Consider the following 26,489-nt stretch of genomic DNA (forward strand, 5'->3'; position numbering starts at 1 on the left):
GACATATGGGATGTTCAAGGAGGACTGAAACCTCTGATGTGAAAGCCCTTTTTAGTGTTACTTGTCCTTCTTTGGTCTGTCCACCTGTCACCTCACTCTTCCCTATGGCTTCAAGAAGCTAGCATATAGTAATGGCTACACCCTGATAAAACCATCTTGGCAGACAGGCTAAACCAGGATGAAGGTAATCAATAGGCCTCAAACCCCTTAGTGAATTAGAGAGGTGTCTACCACAAGCAGGTGAAGACTTCCCTTGCTGAATAGGTGGATGAGAACATTTGTTCTAATAGCCATGAAAGTGACTGAAGCCCTTAGAGTCATGTTGGCAAACCTATGGCATACATGCTAAAGGGAGGCTGCTCCCTTCCTCCTCTCCACTTGTCATAAGGACATTTTTTCAGATCACCCACCCCTCTGCCCAGCAGCCCAATGGGAGTGCCTCCTCCCTCCGCTGTCTGGGTTAAGAGGGCAGCTTACATGAGGCATGAGGGTGAAGTTTGGGCACTCAGTCTTTAAAAAGTTCACCATCACAGCCCTAGAGGTTGATCAGACATCAAAGATTGCAAGATCATCCACTTCATCCCAGGCTATCACCAGTCATCCTGCCTTTTGTCCTGCCACTGGACTTAGATGACTCTGAAAGAAAGAGTGACCAGACGATGATGACTTTGGGCAACTGCCTCACTTAAATCCAATTGATTTGCAAGTCAAAGCATCACCCTATAATGTAATTGGTCCTCTTCAAAATAGGAAGGACAAACAAAAACAAAAACAAAACAACAGACCCTGAGAAATTCACTTGATTCCTCATTTGTAAACGAAGTTAAAATGAGGCAATTCCTGCAATAACTTCTAGCTCTTGCTAGTCTATAACCCTTTACATTCCTCATTCATAAAATGAATCATTAGATCCAAATAATCTCCATGATTCATTCATATTCTAAATCTTATTGTGCCATGAATTTATAGGAGAACTGAAATCCTTGCATAGAACAATTAGAGCAAGACTAGAGTACCTAAAACTTTTACTGTTTCTCCCTTAGGGCATCCTAAACTGATATCCCCCACTCCACAGAGTGGGTAAACTAAGCTGTAGTGTTTTATGAACATGTATAGATGAATTCACCGTGGTAGTCATTACAATTTAAATGCCAGCTAAATCACCTATCACTTCCACTAACAGTGTTGGGAGACTACATCTGCAGTCCAGGTGGGTTGCAATGGGGACTAAAGTGGTAGCAGTGGGAATAAAAAGGAGATGGATAAGAGCAGGAAAACTGACAGAATTTAAAGGCTGGTTAGAAAAGGTAAGAAGAGTCAGAAATATCACCTAAGTTTTGATTATGGGAAATTTGGTTGAATAATGGTGCCAACTGACAGAAACAGTAAGTCAGAACAGCAACTTTTTAAGGAAAGATAATAAGCTCTGGAATGAATTGTAATTTGATAAACATTTATATTCCTTCATAATCAATTAGGCAAACAGCCATAGGAGGAATGCTGTCTGGTGCATTTGCTCAGTTTCTTTCTAACCCTGCTGATCTAGTGAAGGTTCAGTTGCAGATGGAAGGAAAGAGGAAACTTCAAGGAAAGGCTTTACGGTAAGTTTTCCAGGTGTGTTCTATATCCAGAACTATATAACTCACAGCTTTATAATTTGAAATCTGTTATCATTTACCTGGAGACTTAAATGAATGTACCTTTCAAATAATTTAATACGCATATTAAAAAAGAAAAAGATTAAGGAAGAAATGCAATATGCTTAAGAGAAATTATCCACTTAACAGGAAAACATATGCATACTAATATATTCCCATACTTCCTTAGGTCCAGGATATGACTTAAGTATGGGTACTCCATCTGTCTGGGCAGATCAAAACCCATCTATACTTTATTATCATATGTAATGCTTACCCGTGTATTCCCATAAATCTTCCATGAAAAGTCTATCCATTTGCTGGTAGACTTCCTCTAAGTTTTTAAAATTTCATTTTGGGATTTTTGTATTTTCTTTTTTTACATTATCTGGAATACCGGCAAGTGGGCCATCATTTTTCTATCTCTTGCTCTTGATATGGGACAAGTTCACTTCCTTTTTAAAAATTTCCTCAATATCTTTTATCAATCAACAAATGTTTAATAAGCTTATAGTAGACCCTAGAAATAAAAAATGGAAATGAAACAGTCCTCTCCCTTATGAAGCTTACATTCTATAAGGGAAGTCAATATGTTCAGATATAAGCATGTATAAAATATATAAAAATGAATACAAAGCAATTGGAGGAAATGCACTGGCAACTGTGGAGATCAGATCAGATATTCTAAGGGATAGGTGGAGTTTATTTCAGGAATGAGGAATAATTTGTGGAACAACAATGCCAAATTCTTTGGCAAGAATAATGCATAAAGGAAAGTAACAAATAAAGGGTTGTCAGGTGCTTTGAATACCAAACAAAGAAATTTGTATTTTATCCTGGAGGTAATATTAGAGTTTATTAAGTAGGAGAATGAAAAGTCAAACCTGTACTTTAGAATATCACTTTGGCCTCTGAGTGGAAGCTGTATTGGAGTGGAGAGAGACTTGGAGCAGGGAGATCAATCAAGAGGCTTTTGTATTAGTCTAAAGAAGAGGTGATAGCCATGTAAATACAGAGAAAGCAATAAATGTGAAATATTTCATGAAGGTAAAATTGGCAAGATTTCACAACTGATTAAACAAATGGAGTGAAGGAAAATAAGGAATCAAGGAGGCCTTCAAAGTTCTGAACCTGTTTAGCTTAGAAGGATATTCATGTTCTTAACAGACATAGAAAAGTTAAAACGATGGAAGGGTTTAGAGGAAAAGATAATGTTTTGGAAATGTTGAATTTGAAATGCCTATTAGCTATCCATTTTAAGATATTTTGGTGATTCATCTTGGTGATGAATTAATAAATGAATGGATGAGTGAATGAAAGAAAAAAGTATTTATTTATACTATGCACAAAGTACTATGCACAAAGAATACAAATAGTGAAGAAATATAGCCCATAATCTCAAGGAACTCAGGATTCAGATGCAAGAAAAAGGGAAAAGCCCAGTGTTCTACAAGATACATTAGCAAGGCAAATGTTGATATGTTTTTTCATGTCATTTTTGTTCATAAAATCAGATAATTTTCTAAGTTTGAACCAACCACATGGCAGTGTCAAAAGATTTTGGTGATACAGAGAGATCTCTACTTAGAGATTATAATTGAACCAAAGAGAACTAATGGGACTACCAAAAAGGGTTATTGTAGGCCCACAACTTCAGTTACACCTACAAATAGAGAGTAGGACATGGATGAAGACACATCAAAAGATAATTGGTTAAGAAATTAGAAAAACCAAGATGGAGCAGTATTAGAATAACCCAAAGAAAGGAAAGTATCTGGTAGGACCAGGTGATTTTAAATGAAGCAGATATGAAAAAAAAAGATGAAGATAGAAAAAAAGTCATTGAGTTTGGCAATTAAAAGATCAACATTAAGTTTGTATTGAGAATTTTCAATTGGGTAATGAAATCAGAAGCCAAATCCTAAAGAGGTGAGAAGTAAAATGTGGAATAAGTAGAGGCAACTTTTTCTAGGAATTTGGCTATATGAAGGTGGAGGAGAAGTGTGAACAGGTATTAGGCAGCTTTTTCCAGGAATTTGACTATGTGAAGGTGGAGAAGAATGAAAATGTATTCTGCTAAGATCAAGTGAGGAACCAAGATACTAAGCCAGTGATGGTGAAACTTTTAGAAAGTAGGTGCCATACCCCATCCCCCAGAGACCTTGTGCCATGCCCCACCCTTCTACCAAGTGCTGGGCTCACCCTGCCCCCCTCCTTACCTGATGCAGGGAAGGGAAAAAATGTTCCTATTGGGCTGCTGGGCAAAGCGGCAGGTAAAGTGAAAATATGTCATCAGCTCAGGTGAAGAGGGGAAAGGAGAGTGGCCTGAGCTCTCAGCTCCCCTCTAACTCTGCTGCCTATGAGTTGCCCACCATACCCACTGTATATTCCCATTGGGCTATTGGCAGAAAGATATAAGATGTGAAAAAAATGTCATCAGACACAGTGGAGAGGAGGAGGGGAACAGCTCTGCCCGAGTCCCTCTGCCTTTCTAGTAATAAATTCTGGGGAGGGGGTTAGAGGGGAGGACAGCTCCTCTCCACAGAGAACCCTCTTTATGCCATCTTTGGACATGTGTCTTAGGTTCACCATCACTATACTAAGTAAGAACTCACTATTCAAAAATTTTTCACTGGAAAACTGGAAAGCAGTCTGAGAGAAATCAAATTTAGACTCACATCTCATACCATGAATAAAAATAAGCTCCAAATGGATGACTTATATATGTAATGTGATATAATAAATTAGAAAAGCAAGAAAGTTGTCTTTCCTCTCTCTGGATAGAAAAAGAATTTGTGTTCAATTATTAGAAAAATGCAATTGAAAGCATCTCTGAAGTTGTACTGTATATCCATCAAATTGGCAAAACTGACCAAAAAAATAAATGATAAATGTTGAAGGAGCTATGAGAAAATGGGTAGGGTATATTAATGCACTAATGGAATTGCTGTGGACTGGTCCATCCATTCTGGAAAGTTATCTGGAGCTATGGCCAAAAAGTTTCTAAACTGTACAGAGAACTGGAAACTAAAAAGGTTTCTAATGTTTGGGGGATGATTGAGCAAATTATATATAAGAATGTAATAGTAAAATATTATACTATAAGAAATGATGAATTGGAAAGTTTCAGAAAGAAAACTAGTAAAGAAGTGATACAAAGTATAGTGAATAGAACCAAAGTAATTCATGCAATAACATTTTAAAGATAAATGACTATAAAGACTTAAGAACTCTGATCAATGTAATGACCTACCATAATTTCAAATAACAATGATGAATCTTGTTGCCACTTCTTGATGGAGAAATTATAGACTCAGAGTATAAATTGAGATATAACTTTCTTGTACATGGCCAATGAAGGAATATTTTTACTTAACTTACTTATATTTGTTTCAAGGGTTCTGTTTTTCATTTTCTAACGGCAAAGATGGGAGGAGGTAATTTTAAGGTGTGGTGATATAAGGGAGGTGATACCAAAAAATATTTTTGGTAGTTGAAAAAAGATTTAAAAACTATATTTTGCTTTTAAGAATCAAAATTTTAAAAGTATAACACACAAAGTATAGGTAGTACACGATCTTATATCTTCCTTAACTTTCAATTTTTTTTTACTATATACAGTCTGTCATAGAATATTGTTTGCAAAGATATGTTTATTCCCTTTTCATATCTTCTTCATAAGAGAATACAATGATATTCTTTCCAGTCTTGTTACACTTTTACTCCTTTTCATATACCTTGTAATTCAGTGGAACTGACCTTCTCCCTATTCTTCTTACATAAAACTCCATATCCTAACTCTGACCATTTTTACTAACTGGTCTCATGCCTAGAATTCTCTCCTTTCTCATCTTTATATCCTGGCTTCCATGACTTTCTTCAAATCTCAACTAAAATCCCATTTTTTGTAAGAAATATTTCCCAGTTCACCTTAATCTTAGTGCCTTGCTTTACAGATTACTCCCAGTTTATCCTGTATATAATTTTTTTTTGATACACACTTGTTTGTATGTTGTCTCCCCTTAGATTGTGAGCTTCTTGAAGATGGAATGTTTTGCCATCTTTGAATGAACTCTTAGCAGAGTATTGGCATGTACTAGGCTCTTAAAAATAAATGTTAATTGGTGGAAGAAGAAGGAGGAAAAAAGAAGGGGAAGGAGATAATGGTGATGATGATGATGATGATGATAATGATGATATTTATATACCACTTTAATTACATAGATGCTAAAATGGAATATAAGATATAATTAAGATAATATACCACATATTGATCTACTATGTTATAGTGCTCCTTACTATATATATAAATAATATATAATATAAATTATATCATCACAATAATATGCATAACATTAAACATATATACATATGCACACACACACACACACACACACACACACACATATATGAAATACTTACGTTTATATAATGCTTAACCATTTACCAAAGACTTTCTTTGTTGTTTAGTGGAATGACCACTGAATTCTAGGTCAGAAAATTAGAATGAAGTCCCAACTGAGCTTTAGTTACTAGGTCTATAAAATGTATATATTTTACTTTTTACTATCTTTAAGGTTTGTGGGAAGAAAAGCACTTTGTAAGTTTTATATAATTTTGAACTGTTATTTAATAATATAGTTGAAAGAGCACTAGATTTGCAATCAGAACACCTGAGTGTGAATCCCAAATCAGTATGACATTGGATAAATCATTTAGCCTCCCGGGGTCGCAGTTTTGTCTTCAAATGAAGAGGTTTAACTTTATGCCCTATGAGATTCCTTTAGGCATTAAATCTAGCTCCATGAGCTAGATTTAACCCTAGAATATGATAGATTTATAAGAGAATTCTACCAAATGTTTTAAGAACAGTTAATTCTAATACTACATAAACTGGAAAAATTAAATAAAGGAGTCCTATCAAATTCGTTCCAAACATAAATCTAGCCTTGAAACCTAAACCAGGTAGAGCCAAAACAGAAAGAAAACAATAGACCAATTTTTCTAATGAATATTGATGCAAAAACATTAAATTAAATACTAACAAGGAGATTACAACAATACATTATATACTCTGACTAGGCTAGATTTGTACCAGAAAAGCAAAACTGGTTTAGTATTAGGAAAATTAGAAGCATAATTACTATATCAACAAAAACAACAAAAATCATATGATTATTTCAATAGATCCAAAAAACTTTTACAACACTCATTTCTGTTAAAAACAGCAACAAAATACTAGAAATCATAGGAATAAATGGAGCTTTTCTTAAAAGAATAACTATCTAAAACCAGGTTATGAAGGACTTTGAATGTTAAACAGAAAATTTTATATTTGGTCCTGGAGGTGATAGGGAGCTATGAAGGGTGATGTGGTCAGACCTAGTGTTTAACCTTTGTGCATTGAACATCTCAATATTAAGTTAGATTAGTATATAGATATTGGATTATATAGTATGTTTATGAAGTCCAAGCACAAAACTTTTCTAGCTAAGAAATCACCAGAAGAACTGGAGCTCAGCTAATAGTGCTGTGATCCAGGACCATCATCATGTCAGGAAGAGGCATCAGAATCATTCAACTCTTCCTTAAGATCTAAGATCAAGGCCTTTTGGGGGTAACTAGGAGGCACAGTCAGTGAGATGCACAAAATTCTAACCCAGCCTCAGACATTTACTCTGTGACCCTGAGCAAGTCACTTTGTTTGCCTCAATATCCTTCTCTGTTAAATGGGAATACTAATAGCCCCTACCTTCTAAGGTGGTTGTGAGGATTAAATGAGATAATTCTAAAAACATTTAGCACAATGCCTGGCACACAGTAGGTGCTATGTAAATATTGGCTGCTTAAAACCAAGAGTAAGCCTAATCTGTAATGTGATAATCACTATCAACATTGTTAGTCAGGATAATTCAAGAAATTATAATTATAGCAAAGAAGTAAGAAAAATAAATCAAAGAAACAGGCATAGCCAATGAGAAAAGAAAACTGTATTTTTTGCAGATGATATGATGGTTGACTTAGAGAACCTTCAACCAAAAATACTAGTCAAAACAATTAACATCAGTAGAATTGAAGGATTTAAAATAAAACCACACAAATCATCAACAGTTCTATATATTACCAATAAAACACAGTAGGAAAAGATAGAGAAATTCCATGTAAAATCTAGAGACTATGAAATATTTGGGAGTCTTACCTGCCAAGACACTGGAACCATATAAACATAATTAGAAAACATTCATCTCACAAAGATATCTAAATAACTGGAAAAGTATCAATTGCTTATGGGTACACTGAGTTATATAAAAAATCTCAACACTACCTAAATTAATTTACTTATTCAATGCCATACCAATCAAATTACCACAAAACTACTTAATTTTTTAGGTGGTCTCAATCATTTAATTTTTTTTTATTTTTAAAATATTTTTCCATGTTTACATTATACATATACATCTTTCCCTCCCCCTTCTGGGAACCAATAAGCAATTCCACTGGGTTCTACAAATATTATCACTTGATACCTATTTCCATATTATTCAATTTTGCAACGGAGGAATCTTTTAAAACCAAAACCCCAAATCATGTACCCATATAAGAAAATGATGTCATATGTTTTTCTTCTGCATTTCTACTCCCACTGTTCTTTCTTTCAATGTGGATACATTTCTCATAAGTCCCTGAGGGATGCCCTAAAAAAGAACTACATTTCCTGGGAGTCCACTGACTTCTGTCATTACGTACTTCCTGTAGACAGGATAATAGGCAGGGACGTGGAGGGTCCTAGTCTCTTTGGCTTGATGACAGCAAGCATGGTGGTGGTGAAGAAAGGTTTTAAATAGGCTGATTAGACATGGGCACATGGTTTTATTTTGTATCCCTTTTATTCAGATATTTCTAATGATCATTAATAAATCTCCTAAAATATAATATTTTTTATTATTAAGACTAATTTTAATTTTTACTTTTGATGGCAACCAGAAGTTGAAGAGAAAACTCTTAATTTTTTAAGATAGCCTAGATAAAATTTTTAAGCCATATTTCTCCTACCATGGCTTTTTGAACCTCCACCCACCCACCCTTGCAAACTCTGAGAGAACTCCAAACTCTCTTCGGAGCTGCTATTCCTGCTCCTGATGATTTTTTGTTTTTTATTTTTTTATTTCCCCACTTTTTGCCCAGTCACCCTCTCTACCCAATGGGCTGTTTTTTAGCCAGGGGACTCTTAGCTGAGAAGAGATAAGCCACTTCTCTTGTCCATCTGCTTGAACACTTGTTCCTCAGTTCCTCACTGCTGCCTCTGGTGTTACTGCTCCTGATTCTGCTTTTTCTGGCTTCTAAATCCCAGAAGTCTACTACTGATCCTGCCCCTGAATCCTTCTTATGATCTTTGGCCCCCAATCCCCAACCACTGTTGTTGGTCCTGCTGGGCTGCTGGTAGCTGCTGCTATATCTTCGAAACTCACAAACTTGGAGCTTCTCTCCAGGAAGCTGGTAAAAACCAGGGTGTGTTTTCCTTAGACAACAATTAGCCTCCTAACTCCCTGTCCATGTGGCAGGGAAAACAAACTTCTCCCTAGTGTTTTACCTCAGGGAAGGGGAAGAAAAGAAGTTTACTCTTCCAAACAGGAAGTAAAATTGGAAGCATAGTGCACTCTATGACAGAGCAGTACACTGCCTATTTCAAATAGCTTCCAGTTTTAGGATTTCTTTTTGTTTCTATCATTCATGGGTGCACTGCTCCTTTCAATCATCTTGCCTGAGATTCAGGGGAGAAATTAATCTCCCTACAACCCTTTGTCATTTGGGCCTGCCCAGTCTCTAAGATTCATCCAGTTTGGGATTCCTCAAACCCATGTTCTCCCTCACTATGGGAGATCACAGAGCTCTGACAAAAGGAATCTGAACAGATAAAGAAAGGAACTTTAAAGAGACTGGAGGTGAAGATTTTAAACCTTTTCAGATTCCATTGTTTTATGAAAGTCTCTGGATTTTATTGTATTTTGCTGATTGTTTTGTTTAAGATTTAATTTTGTTGTTTTAAGCTCATATATTAATCTGATCAATACTATTCTGTTATACTGAATCATTTTAATCTACTGTGTTTTAACTACTGTTATATTCTGATACTTTTCTCATATAACTATACTGAACAAAAATATCATTATATAAGCCCATAAAAACAGACCCCCCCCCCATTTTGGCTTTGTTAATTGTCACATAGATGATGGATGGATTCCATCAACCTGGTTAACAACCTTTGGAAAATTTATTTTAACAACTCTGACTGATCATTTTGCCTGCCTTTGAGTTATTTGTAACAAGAGGTAGAGTCCATTTTAGTAGCTGAAGCACTATTATAATTTTCCACCTCCACATTTGTAAAAATGTGAATGGATGGGACATAATAGTCTCATACCAAAGGAGTTTGGCAGTTGTTCCCAGGGCATGGTACCCCGGATGGCTCCCAAGAGGGAGCATCTCTCATTTGTAACTCTTCAGCTTACTCTACCCTTCCACCAGAATGATCTAGATTCTTGGTGACATTTTTAGACCCAACATCAACAGTACAGGGGTTTTGTCTTTTCTAGACTCCTCTGCCAGATTTTTGTAATGATGGCAGTAATAGATTTTTTAAAATATCTCAGCCAAGATTGAAACATTGCTACATCTGAAAAACTTGTGACAAGTATCCATTAGCTTTAAATGTCACACAACAGGCTCATGTGAATCCTAATGATAGTGGGGTTTTTTGCTTTTGTCATTAAATGGTTCTTTTATAACTGGGGATTTTGATACTCTTGAATGTGAATTACCTGTTGTACTATTGTTCTTTATTAAAAAAAACTGTTACTTTGTGAAAATCATTTGCACTCTCAGTGTATCATAGCCAAGTTTGAAGGAGGACATGGATTTCATTTTTGGGTGAGAAACCTTTGTATTCTACCTTTCCCTAACTGACACAGTGTGTCAGTGATTGTAAGGTATATATTTTTTTATTTTTAATACTTTTTTATTATTATTTTTGCTTGCCTGTGCAATATACTATTTCAGTTTTATTTTATATCTCCTTTTTGTATTTGAAGCACATGTCACCAGTATTGAGGACATTTTCTTTAACTTTTTTGATTTTGCAGTAATATAAGTTAAAATATATATTTGCTATAATATTAATACATACTCAAAAGCTTTAGACGATGGAAACCTGCCATTTATTGATAAATATTATGGGACTGTGATTAATGATTGTGTCTGATTCCAGGAGAAGGGCACAAAAGAGCTATTATATAGTGCCAAGAAACACAAGGTCAAGGAGACCAACCAATCCCAATGGGGTTGATGAAAATCTGTGCCAAGGAGCACATGGTCAAAAAGGACCAAACCAATCCAGGTAGGATTGATGAACTTCTAGTCCAATATGAAAGGACTTGTAACTAGTGTGAGACTCACAGTTGTGGTGCTTGACATTTGTTAAGACACAGGATGCCTTGTATCCAAACTCTTTGTGAAATACAGACAAGTACCAAAGTTTGGCTAACATCCTGGCTCCCCTATCCTTCAGAGCAAAGGTAAAATCAGACCAGGGAATGACACTTCCCTATCACACAAAAATCTAGTCCTTTTTTCCTCTTAGAGTATGGCAACTTTTTGTAGTCTTTGTTGCAAATGGATAAGTGAAATATAACTGCATTTGTCCTATAGATGTGGGATAGAAATTACTTTAATTGGGTCCTGATTCAAGGACCTGTGATAGGTTTATTTTCCTTTACTTAGAATTTTTTCATGTAAGACTTTGATAGTCTATATTTCACCCAGAAGTTATTTTTTATTTATTATTTGCATTATTTTTTATTTCTCTTGCTAATTGATTCATATACCTCATGACTTATCCATGCATCCATAAGTGATCCCTGTGTTTTTTAACATCATCTTCAGGGTGGAATGTATTATTATTCTAAAATGCAAAGTTCAAATTCTTTTGAGAGTAATTTTAGGTTAAGGAACATGATACCTCTCCAAATCCAAAAAGTGAACTGTTTGGAGAAGGCATCATGAAGATGCCTCCACAGACCACACACTGCACTAGAATATCCAGAGTGAACTTTGGGATGTGGTGGTCCTAACTGTATGGGGTTGAATGCATTTGTTTTGTTTGTATACTCTTATGCTGAAGGGGACTGCCCACTAACTGGCTTTTTGTCAGTGTTCCTAGCAATCATGGGTTTGTTCTTTTCCCTTTTATCCCCAAATTACTATAATTTAAACATTGATTATGTTAAATGATAAAATTCAGGAGACTAGCCCCCCAAATTGATCATTGGGGGAATGTATAATTGAAAATCTGTTATCCTAAAAAAGAACTTCATTTCCTGGGAGTCCACTGACTTCCCATCGTTACGTTCTTCCTGTAGACAAGCAATATTAGCCAGGGATATGGAAGGTCCTGGTCTCTTTGGCTTAATGACAACGAGCATGGTGGTGGTAAGCGAGGGTTTTAAATGGTCTGATTAGCCATGGGCATTTGTTTTTATTTTGTATCCCTTTTATTCCTTTATTTCTAATGATCATTAATAAATCTCTTAAAATATAATATTTTTTATTTAGACTAATTTTAATTTTTACAGGTACTAGTAGCAAAGTTCATTACATTCAATCATTCCATAGTGTTTCACTGTGTACAGTATTCTCTAGATTCTGCTCATTTCACTCTGCATCAGTTCATGGAGGTTCTTCCAGTTCATATAGAAATCCTCCAGTTCATTATTACTTAAAACACAATAGTATTCCATCACCAACACATACCACAATTCAGCTGTTCCCTAGTTGAGTGACACCCCTGCCCATTTTCCAGTTTTTTGCCACCACAAAGAATGAGGCTATGAATATTTTTGTACTAACCTTTTTTATTACCTCTTTGGGAGTACAAACCTAGTAGTGGTATTGCTGGATCAGACAGCATACATTCTTTTAAAGTCCTTTGGGCATAATTCCAAATTGCCTTCCAGAATGGATGGATCAATTCACAACTCTACCAGCAGTGTATGTCCCAGTTTTGCAATATCCCCTCCAACATTTGTTATTTCCCTTTACAATCATATTGGCCAATCTGCTAGGTGTGAAGTGGTGCCTCCAAGTTCTTTTGATTTGCATTTCCCTAATTAGGAGCAATTTAGAACACTTTTTCATGTAATTATTGATAGTTTTGATTTCTTCACCTGAAAACTGCCTTTTCCTATTCTTTGACCATTTGTCAATTAGGGAATGGCTTGACTTCTTTTACATTTGACTTAGTTCCTTATATATATTTCGGAAATTAGACCTTTGTCAGAGAATTTTGTTTAAATTTTTTCCCAGTTTGATGCTTCCTTTCTAATCTTGGTTGCACTGGTTTTGTTTGTATGAAGCCTTTTCAATTTAATATAATAAAAATTATTCATTTTGCATTTTTTTAAATTCTCTGTCTTGCTTGTTCTTAAATTCCTTCCTTTCTTGCAGATCTAACAGGTATACTATTCTATATTCACCTAATTTATTTATTATTTTGCTCTTCATATTTAAGTAATTTACCCATTTTGAATATATCTTGGTATAGGATGTAAGATGTTTATCTAAAATTACTTTTTCCCATATTGTTTTCCAATTGTCCCAGCAGTTTTTGTCATATAGTGGGTTCTTGTCCCAAAAGCTGGGATCTTTGGATTTATTGAAAACTAGCTTCCTGAGGTCATTTACCCCATCTATTCCATTTGTTAATTATTGGGCAAGATTAACAAAGTTTAGCCTTAATTTGCTACTGGAAGTTCACTCTTTCCTGTTTCTGAGGCCCTATATGCCTTTAGCATTAGCTTAAGGGGGAGGTAGAACCCTAGGGAGAACCAGTCAGGGAGAGCAACAGTAAAAATAACTGAAATGGCTTGCTTAACCCTGAGAAACTTTCAGAGCCTACTAAAGACAAAATCCCAACAGCCCACAGCCTGTGCTCTCCACCCAAGTTTTTTTGCCTTCCCAGGCCAGCTCATCAAAGTGGCTCCCTGCCCACATGGCTGTGGAAGCACATGGCTGCCAGCATTTTTACCTCTAGCATGGATGGGAAGAGAGAAAACTCTTCCAAACCTCTTAGCTAAAATTTAGGCTGTACCCTGAGGGTTTTCATCTATAAGAAAGTATGTTTTATTTTACCTAAAATAAAAAGCTTTTGCTTTTTCTTGCTTTCCCCTCCAAAATATAGCCTGGGGCTAAGCCTTTTAGCCTCCCTCCAACAAAGACTAGTTAATTAGGGTGTGTCTGCACTTACACCAAATTTAAAGTCTTTAGAATACAGCCTTGTGAGACTCCTAATCCCTAGTCGGCACACATTAGGGTAGTGCCATCTATAGACAGGAAGTAGAATTGCAGAAAATTTAATAGTTAAATTTAAAAAATAAATAGGCAACTGAGTATGGTGCTGAAAAGTATGGTCCACGCTCTGAAAGAAGTTTCCTGCCTATCTCAAACATCTCACAGTTTCAGAATGGTTTTGTTTAGTACTGTTCCTGGGTGTACTTATACTAATAAATTACCTTGCAGTTTATCTTTTTCTCCTCAAGAAAAAAACAATAGAAAGATAGCTTGATTGATCTCAAGACTCAGATAGAATAAATTGGAAAAAAAAAAAACTAGAAGGAAACTTGAGTAACCTCAAGATTCATCTCCCTCAACTCCCTCACCATCTAAGTTTACTCAGTCTTTGCCTTCCCCCCTCTAATCCATTTCTTGTCCCCTCTGACCCATCCCTCCCCCTGCTCAACCCATCCCTTTCCCTGCTCAACTCATCCCTTCCCGTATTCAAACTATCTCTTACTCTACCTAAATCATCCCTACCCGACCCATTTCTACCCCTACCCAACTCATCTTCCCCCCTTACCCCTATCAGTCCTCCCCATCCCTTTGTCCCCTTACCTTCTCCACTGCAACTCAAACAAAAGCCAAACAGCAATAATCAAAGATAATTCAGTTAAAGTCCTGTTCCCTCTAAGGGAAAAACCCACTTTTAATAGTGGAGATTTAGTGAACATTAAACTCCATATACCTTTCACACTCCACAAGATATTGAGAGATTCAAGGTAAATACCCCTTTCTTGGAAAATGAGCCCATTATGATTATTTAAAAAAAATACAAACTTGAGAGTATTTACCACACTTATGATCCCACATTGATGTGGAAAATTTGCTCCAAGCCTTCCTAACAGAAAGAGAAAAAAATAAAATTGTTTCTCTTGTTAATCAGGCTCAAGGAAGGGGAGCAATTCATTGGCCAAAGGAAAACCCAAAATGGAACTTGAACATAGAGGAAGAATATTTACGATTATGTCAGGCTAGGAATGCATTATTAGATGCAATGAGAAATTTCTCTGATAGATCTAGTACTTGGACAAAAATTTGAAAATCTTAAAAAAAATCATGATGCAAACCCCTCCCAGTTCTATGGATAGGCTTATTGAATTGAGTGGTAGATATAGACCTGGATCTTTCCAGAGAAAGAAGACAGTTTGTAAAAAAATGTTGTAAGGTGGTCAAAGACTATTTTAAGACTAAATTCCCAAACTGGTCTAATATGGATCTCAAGAAATTAAGAAGAGTAGCAGGTTATGTATTTAATGGCCATGAAAAGAAAGATGAAGATAATAGTGATTTAGTGGAGGCATTAAGGAAGGAAATAAGAATACTAATGGGAAAAAATTAAAAAAGTAAAAGCAAATCAAGGAGTGGCTATAGCCCCTTTGCAGGAATCCAAAAATCAATCATTAATATATTACTTCTGTGGAAAAAGGGGTCACATAATGATAAATTGTAGGAATTGGGATCAAGTATACAAAAATATAAATTTCAGGAATAACAATAACTTTAGGAATAATAATAATTGTAGAAATAATACAAATGAAGGAAATCATGACTCACAAAACACCCAAAATAGGGCCCATCCACACTACATTCAGGGTGGGAATCCCCCTCAGTATGGGGGACCCCAGAGGTCTGACAAATGGAATCTAGATAAATGATGGTACTCAGTGGGGGGAGTAGGAACCTCGAAGAGTCTAGAGGTAAATTTTAAGCTTTTTCAGACTATTCCCCTCCCAATAGTGGAAAAAGCTTCTGTCATGCAATTTTTTAAAATTTGTATTCTGTTAATGTCCCTGTGGGGGGCAGAACCAAGACCAGAGTTCCCCAGGTACGGGCGAGGGGAAAAGATAAGAATCAGAGACACAATTTGGTGTCAGAAGTGCCTCACCTGCTGGTAGTAAATAAGTGCACTTTAATGCAAGATGGTTACATCTTTTAAAGGCAAAATCCACAGAAAATAAAAACAATAGAAACATCCATGAGAAAGTATAACAAAAATGTAGATATGGCTCCTGGAGTAGAAGATATGACTCCGAGTATCATCTGGGTTCATGGAATGGTCAAATCAGCAATAACATGTCTTGCCAGCAATAACATGTTTTGTTATGTTAAGCATAAGGAAGGTGAAGGCAAAGGCACTTGGACCCATTCTCAGACTCTGTGTTATTGACCTCTGATAGTATTCCTCCTATAACTGGATCAGAGATGATACCATTATAAAAGTTCATAGACAGCATAGAGAAGTCCGACACAGTTTTGGCTGACACATTGTCATAGAATGTGAACTATGGATTTTGGCATTTTTTACTTGATTATTGTTTTTTTTTAATTTGTAATAGGACAATTGATTCTATTAGCCCTAATACCTATGTATACCCAAAAGCAAACCTGCCATTGATTGTTAAGTATTAGGGGACCTTGACTGATAATTGTGTCTAATTCCAGAAGAAGGGTACACAAAAGAGCCACTGTACAAGGTCAAGGAGACCACCAATCCCTATAGGATTGATGAAAATTTGCGCCAAAACAGAGGACTTGTTATGAGGTTTGAGGAAGCAGCTGTTTGACAATGTCAGATGCTGGACTTCCCTATTGTAAAAATAAATGGCAAATTATAAAACTAATAGGCAATGGATTGATTATGAGTTTATAAACTGATTTAGATACTCTGCTTGCTGAGCTCACAAAGTATCCTCAACTTATATAAGAGGAGTGAAGCTCATAAGTGAACTTCTCTTCAGTGCCAGGCACAAGGACACTAAAGAGACTCTTGTTATAAAAAATAAAATACTTATTGAAATATAAGGATAAAAGGATTTGTAACTCGAAAGGATTCTAACTCTATCCAAATAAAACTCCCTGGTTCTACAAGGAACTGTGTCTCTTGTGTTCATGGGCTACACTGATCCTTCCTGGTCTGACTAACCCAAACTTTTACTATTCTAAATAAACTGACACTATTATCCTTAAAATTCTTAACTTTGCCTCCAAGTTATAAAAATAACAAAGCCTAGCTGGTTGAGTCTCAACAAGAATCAACTTAGGACTCTGAGCCTTAGCAGAATCAGAGTCCAAACCAAAAACAGGTTTTCTTTTGTCTCCTCAAAGTTAAAACATTCTATAAAAATAGTAATAGTCAATAATGTTTTCCAAGTTGGAAAAATAAAACGCTAAGCTCATTCAGGTCTTTCACTCCTTTCCTTCTATCTCAGATGGGGGAGGGGAAAGAGAGAGAGAGAGAGAGAGAGAAAACTGTTGCCCACTTCAAGCCCTCAGAGAGAGAAAGTCTCTGTGAGTGGCTCTGCCAACTGTCAGAGACCAACTGCCACACAAAACTGTTGGACTTGAACTGACACTCTCAGCTCGTTTTGGAATTCTAATTCTTTCTCAAGCCAGCTTCTCTACTTCTTATCTCTAAACTAATATAACAAGACCCAATTTCTAACATCATCCTTATACTGTATCAGGTTGCTACAAGTACCTTAGTTTGGCTGCCATTTTGGCTCCCTATCCCTCAGTGAAGGAAAAATCAGACCAGGGAATTTCCCCTTTTACTTCAAAATCTAGTCTATTTTTTCTTTATAGTATGGCAATTTTCTATAGTCCTGGCTGCTGTTGGATAAGTGCTATATTACTGCAATTGTCCTACAGACTTGTAGAACATGTATCACTTTAATTGGCCCCCGATTCATGGACCTGTTATGGGCTTATTCTTGCTTACTAAGAATTTTATATATACATAGATTTTGATTTTTTTTCTTTTCCAAAATTTATTTTTTTCTATTTCAGTTTGTTTTTAATATTTTTGGCTTTTCTTTTAAGTATTGATTCATATACCCCATAACTCAGGCATGTATCCTAGATTGATCTGGGTGTTGGTCAACACCCTCTTCAGGGGGGAATTATATGATTTTTGTAAAATCCAAGATTTAAATTTTTTCTGAGAGAAATTTTGGGAAAAGAAGCTTTCTAACTCCTCAAATCAAGAAAATGAACTCTTTTAAAGAAGGCAACATAAAGAAGCCTGTGGAAAACATAAACTGCATTAGAAGATCCAGAATGAACTTTGGAATGTAGTGAATCAAAATGAAGGAGGTTGAAGACATTTATTTTGAATGTAAACTCTTATGCTAAAGTGGATTTCCCCCTAATTGGCTTTTGTTAATGCACCTACCAATCATTGGTTTTGTTCTCTCTTTTTTATTTCCCTTTTATCTCAAACTATCGTGACTTCCTCTTAGAAAGTGCAGTATTGTATGAGCCTTTTGCTAGGAGATTTTTAGAGATATAAGCTGGATATTTGAAATGATTCTTTGGGGAGACTAGGCATGTAAATCTGGGAGATTTCAACATGCTCGTCTCCCAATAGAATCATGGGGGGGGGGGGGGATTGTGAAAGGGAATTTTTTTCCTCTTAATCAAGTACTTGGAATGCTCCACCTTTTTAAATTAATCAGACAGGAACTTGTGAATCCTTTTGATAAGGGTTCTTACCCTCAGAGTGCAGGAGGTGGATCCCACAGACACTGCCCTCTGGGCAGTGCTAGGCAAATTGAGAGACTTTAATTGGTTCCTGAGATGTGAAAGACTATCCTACAGTGAAGGGAACGAGGAATCAGAGAGACAGGAAGTGATGTGGAGAAAACTGCTCATAAAAGCCAGCCTAAAGCATTCTGAGTCACTTCTGCTTCTGCTATACTTGTGGCTCTTGCTGAGGATCTTCTGTTTCTGCTGCACTGGTGGCTCTTGCTGAGGGAGGACTTCTGTGTTGGTGTCTCTGCATTGCAGGGATTCTTCTGCCTTGGACTTCTGCATTGGAGATTCTGCATTGGTGTTTCTGTGTTGGAGGATTTTTGCATTGGAGGACTTCTGCTTTGGATGCTGAGACTATCCAGCTCTTCTGGCTGAAGATTGGGACTTTGTTGGGGAGTGAGCTAGATTTCTTCAGAGCAGACTTAGAGTGTTAGGCTAGACAATTCCCCTATCACATTCCTACATTTCTCTCTTTACTATCACTACCCTACTATAATAAAGCTACTAAAGTTGTTAACATTCTCATGACTTGAGTTAATTTTATAAACAGTGATCACAATTCAATTTTTTAAATTCTTATATTTGTCAAACCCATTTTTAATTATTACACATTGATCCACCCTTCTATCTCTTAACCAGTACCATATTGTTTTGATGATCACTACTTTATAGTACAGTTTGAGATCTGGTACTGCTAGGCCCCCGATCTTCTCATTTTATTTTCATTAGTTCCTTTGATATTCTTGGTCTTTTGTCCTTCCAGATGAACTTTGTTATAATTTTTTCTAATTTTATGAAAAAATTTTTTGGTAGTCTGATAGATATGGCACTGAATAAATAAATTAGTTTAGGTAGAAGTGTCATTTTTATTATATTAACTCATTCTACCCATGAGCAATTAATGTTTTTCCAATTGTTTAGATATAATTTTATGTGTGAAAATTTTTTTGTACTTGTGTTTATATAATTCCAGAGTTTGACTTGACAGATAAGTTCCCATGTATTTTATATTGTCTAGAGTGATTTTTAAATCAAGTTTCTCTTTCTAAAACTTGCTGCCAATTTTTGTTGGAAATATATAGAAATGCAGATAATTTATGTGGGTTCATTTTGTATCCTGCACCATTGCTAAAATTATTAATTCTTTATACTAGATTTTAAGTTGATTTTCTAGGATTCTCTAAATATGCCACCATATCATTTGCAAAGAGTGATAATTTATTTTCTTCATTACCTACTTTAATCTCTTCAGTTTCTTTTTCTTCTCTAATTGTTACTGCTAGCATTTCTAATAAATATTTTAAAAACACTGGTGATTTACTCCTGATCTTATGGGGAAGGCTTCTAACTTATCCCCATTGCATATTACTTGCCGATTTTTTTTTGAAAATTTTATTTAGTCAATTTAGAGCATTATTCCTTGGTTAAAAGAATCATATTCTTTTCCTCCCTTTCCTCCTCCTCCCCCTTCCTGTACCTGACAAACAATTCCACTTAGTTTTACATGTGTCCTTGATCAGAACCTATTTCCATGTTGTTGATGTTTGCACTAGGATGATCACTTTGCACTAGGATGATACATCCCCAATCATATCCCCCTCAACTCATGTAATCAAGCAGTTGTTTTTCTTCTGTGTTTATACTCCCACAGTTTTTCCTCTGAATGTGGATAGTGTTCCTCTGAGTTGTTCAGGATCACTGCATTGCCACCAGTGGAGAAGTCCATTACATTCAGTTGTACCATGGTGTATCAATCTCTGTGTATAATGTTCTCCTAGTTCTGCTCCTTTCACTCTGCATCAATTCCTGGAGATCATTCCAGTTCACATGGAATTACTCCAGTTTGTTATTCCTTTGAGTACAATAGTACTCCATCACCAACATATACCACAATTTGTCATTCCCCTATTCAAGGGCATACTCACATTTTTCAATTTTTTTTTTTGCCACCACAAAGAGTGCAGCTATGAATATTCTTGTACAGGTCTTTTTCCTTATTATCTCTTTGGGGTACAAATTCTTGTTGGTAGTTTTAAATAAAAACTGTTTATTATTTTAAGGAAAGGCCCTTCTATTCCTCTACTCTCTAATGTTTTCTTTTGTTTTTTTAAACACTCACCTTCTGTCTTAGAATTAATCCTGTGTATTTGTTCCAAGGCAGAAGAGTGGTAAAGGCTAGGCAATGTGGGTTAAGTGACTTGCCCAGGGTCACATAGCTAGGAAGTGTCTGTGACCTTCCATTTCTAGGCCTGCCTCTCAATCCACTGAGCCATCCAGCAGCTTCACTTTCTAGTGTTTTCAATAAAAATGGGTATTATATTTTGTCAAAGGCTTTTTCTGAACCTATTGAGATGATGATGTGATTCCTATTAATTTGATTATTGATATGGTCAGTTATGTGGATAGTTTTCCTAATGTTAAAACAACCTTGTATTCCTGATATAAATCCTGCCTGGTCATAGTGAATAATCCTTGTGATGACTTGCTGTAGTCTCTTTGCCAATATTTTATTTAAGATTTTTGCATCTGTGTTCATTAAGTAGATTGGTCTGTAGTTTTCTTTCTCTGTTTTTGGTCTTCCTGGATAAGGAATCAGTACCATATTCGTGTAATAAAAAAAAATTTGGCAAGACTCTTTCTTTCTTTGTTTATTTTGTTAGATAACTTTGTGTAGTATTAGGATTAACTATTCTTTAATGTTCATTTATGAATCCATCTGATCCTAGGGATTTTTTTTATGGTGTTCCTTGATGGTTTATTTAGTTTCTTTTTCTGAGATGGGATTATTTAAGTATTCTATTTCTTCTTTTGTTAATCTAGGCATTTTATATTTTTGTATATATTTGCCCATTTAAACTAAATTGTCAAATTTATCACCATATAATTATCTTAATTTCCTCTTCATTAGCTGTGAGATTGCCCTTTTTATTTTCGATACTGTTAATATGCTTCTCTTCTTTCTTTTTTATTAGATTTACTAGTACTTTATCTATTTTATTTGTTTTTTCAAAGTACCAGCTCCTAGTCTTACTTATTCAATAGTTCTTTTACTTTCAGTTTTATTAATTTCACTTCAATTTTTAGGATGTCCAATTTAATTTTTATCTGGGGATTTTTAATTTGTGCTCTTTCTAATTTTTTGAGTTGCAAGCCCAATTCATTTATTTCCTCCCTCTCTATTTTGTTGATATAGGCACTCAAAGAGATAAATTCACCAATAGATTTTTGATATGGTGTCTCTTCATTATCCTTCTCTTCAGTAAAATCAGTAATCATTTCTGTGATTTGTTTTTTGACCTACCTTTTTTCTTTTTTCTTTTTCTTTTTTTTCTTTTTAATATATTTTATTTGATCATTTCCAATCATTATTCATTTAAAGACATAGATCATTTTCTTTTCCTTCCCCCCAACCCCCATAGCTGACGCATAAATCCACTGGGCATTACATGTTTTCTTGATTTGAACCCATTGCTATGTTGATAATATTTGCATTAGGGTGTTCATTTAGAGTCTCTCCTCTGTCATGTCCCCTCAACCGCTGTATTCAGGCAGTTGCTTTTCCTAGGTATTTCCACTCCCATAGTTTATCCTTTGCTTATGAATAGTGTTTTTTTCTCCTAGATCCCTGCAAATTGTTCAGGGACATTTCACCGCACTAATGGAGAAGTCCATTACGTTCGATTATACCACAGTGTATTAGTCTCTGTGTACAATGTTCTCCTGGTTCTGCTCCTTTCACTCTGCATCAATTCCTGGAGGTCGTTCCAGTCTCCATGGAATTCCTCCACTTTATTATTCCTTTTAGCACAATAGTATTCCATCACGAACATATACCACAATTTGCTCAACCATTCCCCAATTGATGGACATCCCTTCGTTTTCCAGTTTTTGGCCACCACAAAGAGCGCAGCTATGAATATTTTTGTACAAGTCTTTTTGTCCATTATCTCTTTGGGGTACAGACCCAGCAGTGCTATGGCTGGATCAAAGGGTAGATATTCTTTTGTCGCCCTTTGGGCATAGTTCCAAATTGCCCTCCAGAATGGTTGGATCAGTTCACAACTCCACCAGCAATGAATTAATGTCCCTACTTTGCCACATCCCCTCCAGCATTCATTACTTTCCTTTGCTGTTATGTTAGCCAATCTGCTAGGTGTGAGGTGATACCTCAGAGTTGTTTTTATTTGCATCTCTCTGATTATAAAAGATTTAGAACACTTCTTCATGTGCTTATTAATAGTTTTGATTTCTTTATCTGAGAACTGCCTATCCATGTCCCTTGCCCATTTATCAATTGGAGAATGGCTTGATTTTTTGTATAATTGATTTAGCTCTTTATAAATATGAGTAATTAAACCTTTGTCAGAGGTTTCTATGAAGATTTTTTCCCAATTTGTTGTTTCCCTTCTGATTTTAGTTACATTGGTTTTGTTTGTACAAAAGCTTTTTAGTTTGATGTAGTCAAAATTATTTAATTTTACATTTTGTGATTCTTTCTATGTCTTGCTTGGTTTTAAAGCCTTTCCCCTCCCAAAGGTCTGACATGTATACTATTCTGTGTTTACCCAATTTACTTATGGCTTCCTTCTTTATGTTTAAGTCACTCACCCATTTTGAATTTATCTTGGTGTAGGGTGTGAGGTGTTGATCTATTCCTAGTCTCTCCCACACTGTCTTCCAATTTTCCCAGCAGTTTTTATCCAATAGTGGATTTTTGTCCCAAAAGCTGGGATCTTTGGGTTTATCGTATACTGTCTTGCTGAGGTCGCTTTCCCCCAGTCTATTCCACTGATCTTCCTTTCTGTTTCTTAGACAGTACCAAATTGTTTTGATGACTGCTGCTCTGTAATATAGTTTTAGGTCAGGGACTGCAAGGCCCCCATCATTTGTGTTTTTTTTTCATTATTTCCCTGGATATCCTTGATCTTTTGTTGTTCCAAATGAATTTTGTTATGTTTTTTTCTAAATCAGTGAAGAAGTATTTTGGTAGTTCAATGGGTATGGCACTAAATAGATAAATAAGTTTGGGTAGGATGGTCATTTTTATTATATTGGCTCATCCTATCCATGAGCACTTAATGTTTTTCCAATTGCTCAAGTCTAGTTTTAGTTGTGTGGAGAGTGTTTTGTAGTTGTGTTCATATAGTTCCTGTGTTTGTCTTGGGAGGTAGATTCCTAGGTATTTTATTTTGTCTAAGGTGATTTTGAATGGGATTTCTCTTTCTAGTTCTTGCTGCTGAGCTGTGTTGGAATTATATAGAAATGCTAATGACTTATGTGGGTTTATTTTGTATCCTGCAACTTTGCTAAAGTTGTTGATTATTTCAATTAGCTTTTTGGTTGAATCTCTAGGATTCTTTAAGTAGACCATCATGTCATCTGCAAAGAGTGATAACTTGGTCTCCTCCTTGCCTATTTTGATGCCTTCAATTTATTTTTCTTCTCTAATTGCTACTGCTAGTGTTTCTAGTACAATGTCAAATAGTAGAGGTTGACCTACCATTTTTAAGAACTAGATTATTTCTTTTATAATTCATCTTAAATTGTTGCCTCTCCATGAACCCTTATTAGTTATAATTTTATCACATTATGATCTGAAAAAGTTGCATTTATTATTTCTACTTTTCTGCATTTGTTTGCAATGTTTTTATGCCCTAGTACATGGTTGACTGTTTTATATGTTGTAAAAATAAATTTGGCGAGTTATAAAATAAAATATTTATTGAAACTGTTCCAATATAGGTTCAAAACTGTTTAACTCACCAATCAGGTTCAAACTGTTTGGATACTTTTGATAGAGGTAATCAAAAATATCCTCAGTGATGAAGTGAAGCTCAAATGTGAACTTCCCTTCAGAGCCAGGTACAAGGATGCTAAAGAGACTCTTATTATAAACATAAAATGTTTATTGAAATATATAAGGATAAATAAAGGATTTCTAATTCTTAGGCATTCTAAATCCACCCAACTAAACTCTCAAGTTCTGCAAGGAACCACTTTTCCTGTGTTTCACAGGCTACACTAATCCTCCTTGATCTAACTAACCCAAAGTTATACTATCTAAATAAAAACTACTGCTAATATCCTTATAAATCTTAATTTCTCCTTCAAATTATAAAATAGCAAAGGCTGGCTGGTTGAGTTTCAACAAGAATCCTGTTAGGACTCTGAGTCAAGACTAGGTTTTTCTTTGGTCTTCTCAGAGTTACACAATTTATAAAAACCACAATAGATATTCAATAACGTTTCACAAGTTGGGAAAGGAAAACACTGAGCTCCTTTAGATCTTTCCCTCAGATAGAGAGAGGCGCAAAGATGTTACCTCCTCCAGCCCTAAGATAGAGTCTCTGAGAGTGTGTTTCTCTGCCAACTGCCAGAGACCAAATCCCAACTGCCAGAGAGAGCAATTGACTTAGAAAAATGGTTATAACTGCCAGCAGTTGAAATTAACATGCTCTCTCAGCTCTGCTTCAAACTCCAGTTCTTTTCTCAAGCCAGCCACTTTACTTCTTATCCCTAAACTAATAAAACAGTACTTATTTTCTAATATCATACTTATAATATGCCATGTACTGCAGAAAAGAAGGTATAGTCTTTTTTTATCCCTGTTCAGTTTTCTCCAGATAACTGTAGACTCTAGTTTTTCTAACATTTCATTCACTTCCCTTACTAATTTCTTATTTATTTTTTGGTTCACTTTATCTAGTTCTGATAGGGGAAGGTTAAGATCCCCCACTAATATGGTTTTACTATCTATTTCCTCCTTAAACTCCTTTAGAAATTTTGATGCTATACCATTTGACGCACAAATGTTTAGAATTGATATTACTTCATTGTTTACATTACCTTTTAGCAAGATGTAATTTCCTTCTTTATCTCTTAATCAAATCAATTTTTACTTTATCTTTGTTTGGTATCATGATTGCTACTCCTACTTTTTTTTTTTACTTTAGATGATGCATAATGAATTCTGCTCCAGCCTTTTACCTTTAATCTGTGTGTGGCACCCCGTCTCAAATGTGTTTCTTTTAAACACCATATAGTAGGATTCTGGTTTTTAATCCACTCTGCTATCAGCTTCCATTTTATGGGTGAGTTCAACCCATTCACATTCAGAGTTATGATTAACAACTGTGTATTGCCCTCCATCTTAATTTACCTTTTTGATCCTGCTCTATTCCCTTTCACTCTGTTCTTCCTTACCAGTGTTTGCTTTATATCACCTCCCACTTCCCCAATTACCTCCCCCTTCCCTTGTTTTATTCCCCTTTTACTTCTCTATAGATTAAGATATAATTCTATACCCCAATAACTATATTTGTTTTTCCTTCTCAAAGCCAGTTATGATGCAAGTAAAGTTTAAGCATTGCCTATCACCATCCTTATCCTCCCCTCTCCATAATGATTTTTCCCGCCTCTTTGTTACATAATTTACACCACTCTATCTCTCTCTTTATTATATTATGTATATAATATAATATATACAGATATCTTCTTTCCGTGTAGAAATACAAACATTTTGACCTTAATGAGCTTCTCTTGGGTCTCATGTTTGGACTTCAAATTTTTTTTATTTAGGTTTGGTTTATTTGTCAGGAATGCTTGGAAATCTAACTTATTGAATATCCATTTTTCCCCTGTAAGAATATACTCAGTTTTTATGGATAGGTGACTGTGGGTTGTAAACCTACGTCTTTCACCTTCCTGAATATCATATTCCATGCCTTCTGATCCTTTAATGTAGAAGCTGCTAGGTCATATGTGATCCTGATTGTAGCTCCATGGTATTTGAATTGTTTTTCTGGATACTTGCAGTATTTTCTCCTTGGCTTTGGTACTCTTGAATTTAGCTGTTATATTGTGGAAGTTGTCATTTGAGGATTTCTTTCTGTAGGTGATCTGTGAATTATTTTTATTTCAATTTTATTTTCTTGT

General features: G+C 35.5%; 1 protein-coding gene across 3 annotated transcripts in view; it reads left to right on the plus strand.

Annotated features, from left to right (window-relative positions):
• Nucleotides 1-26,489, plus strand: part of SLC25A27 (solute carrier family 25 member 27) — a 69,377-nt gene that overhangs the window by 15,834 nt on the left and 27,054 nt on the right. For 2 of the 3 annotated variants that reach the window (XM_056818363.1, XM_001368705.4), the window contains exon 4: nt 1,479-1,601. In XM_056818363.1, coding sequence (XP_056674341.1) covers nt 1,479-1,601 — 123 coding nt within the window. Of the gene's footprint in view, nt 1-1,478; nt 1,602-10,902; nt 11,032-26,489 lie in introns of all 3 variants that reach the window. The other variant, XM_007484011.3, reaches the window with a different exon arrangement.

This window comes from Monodelphis domestica, chromosome 2 (assembly GCF_027887165.1).
Source record: "Monodelphis domestica isolate mMonDom1 chromosome 2, mMonDom1.pri, whole genome shotgun sequence".
Lineage (NCBI taxonomy): Eukaryota > Metazoa > Chordata > Mammalia > Didelphimorphia > Didelphidae > Monodelphis > Monodelphis domestica.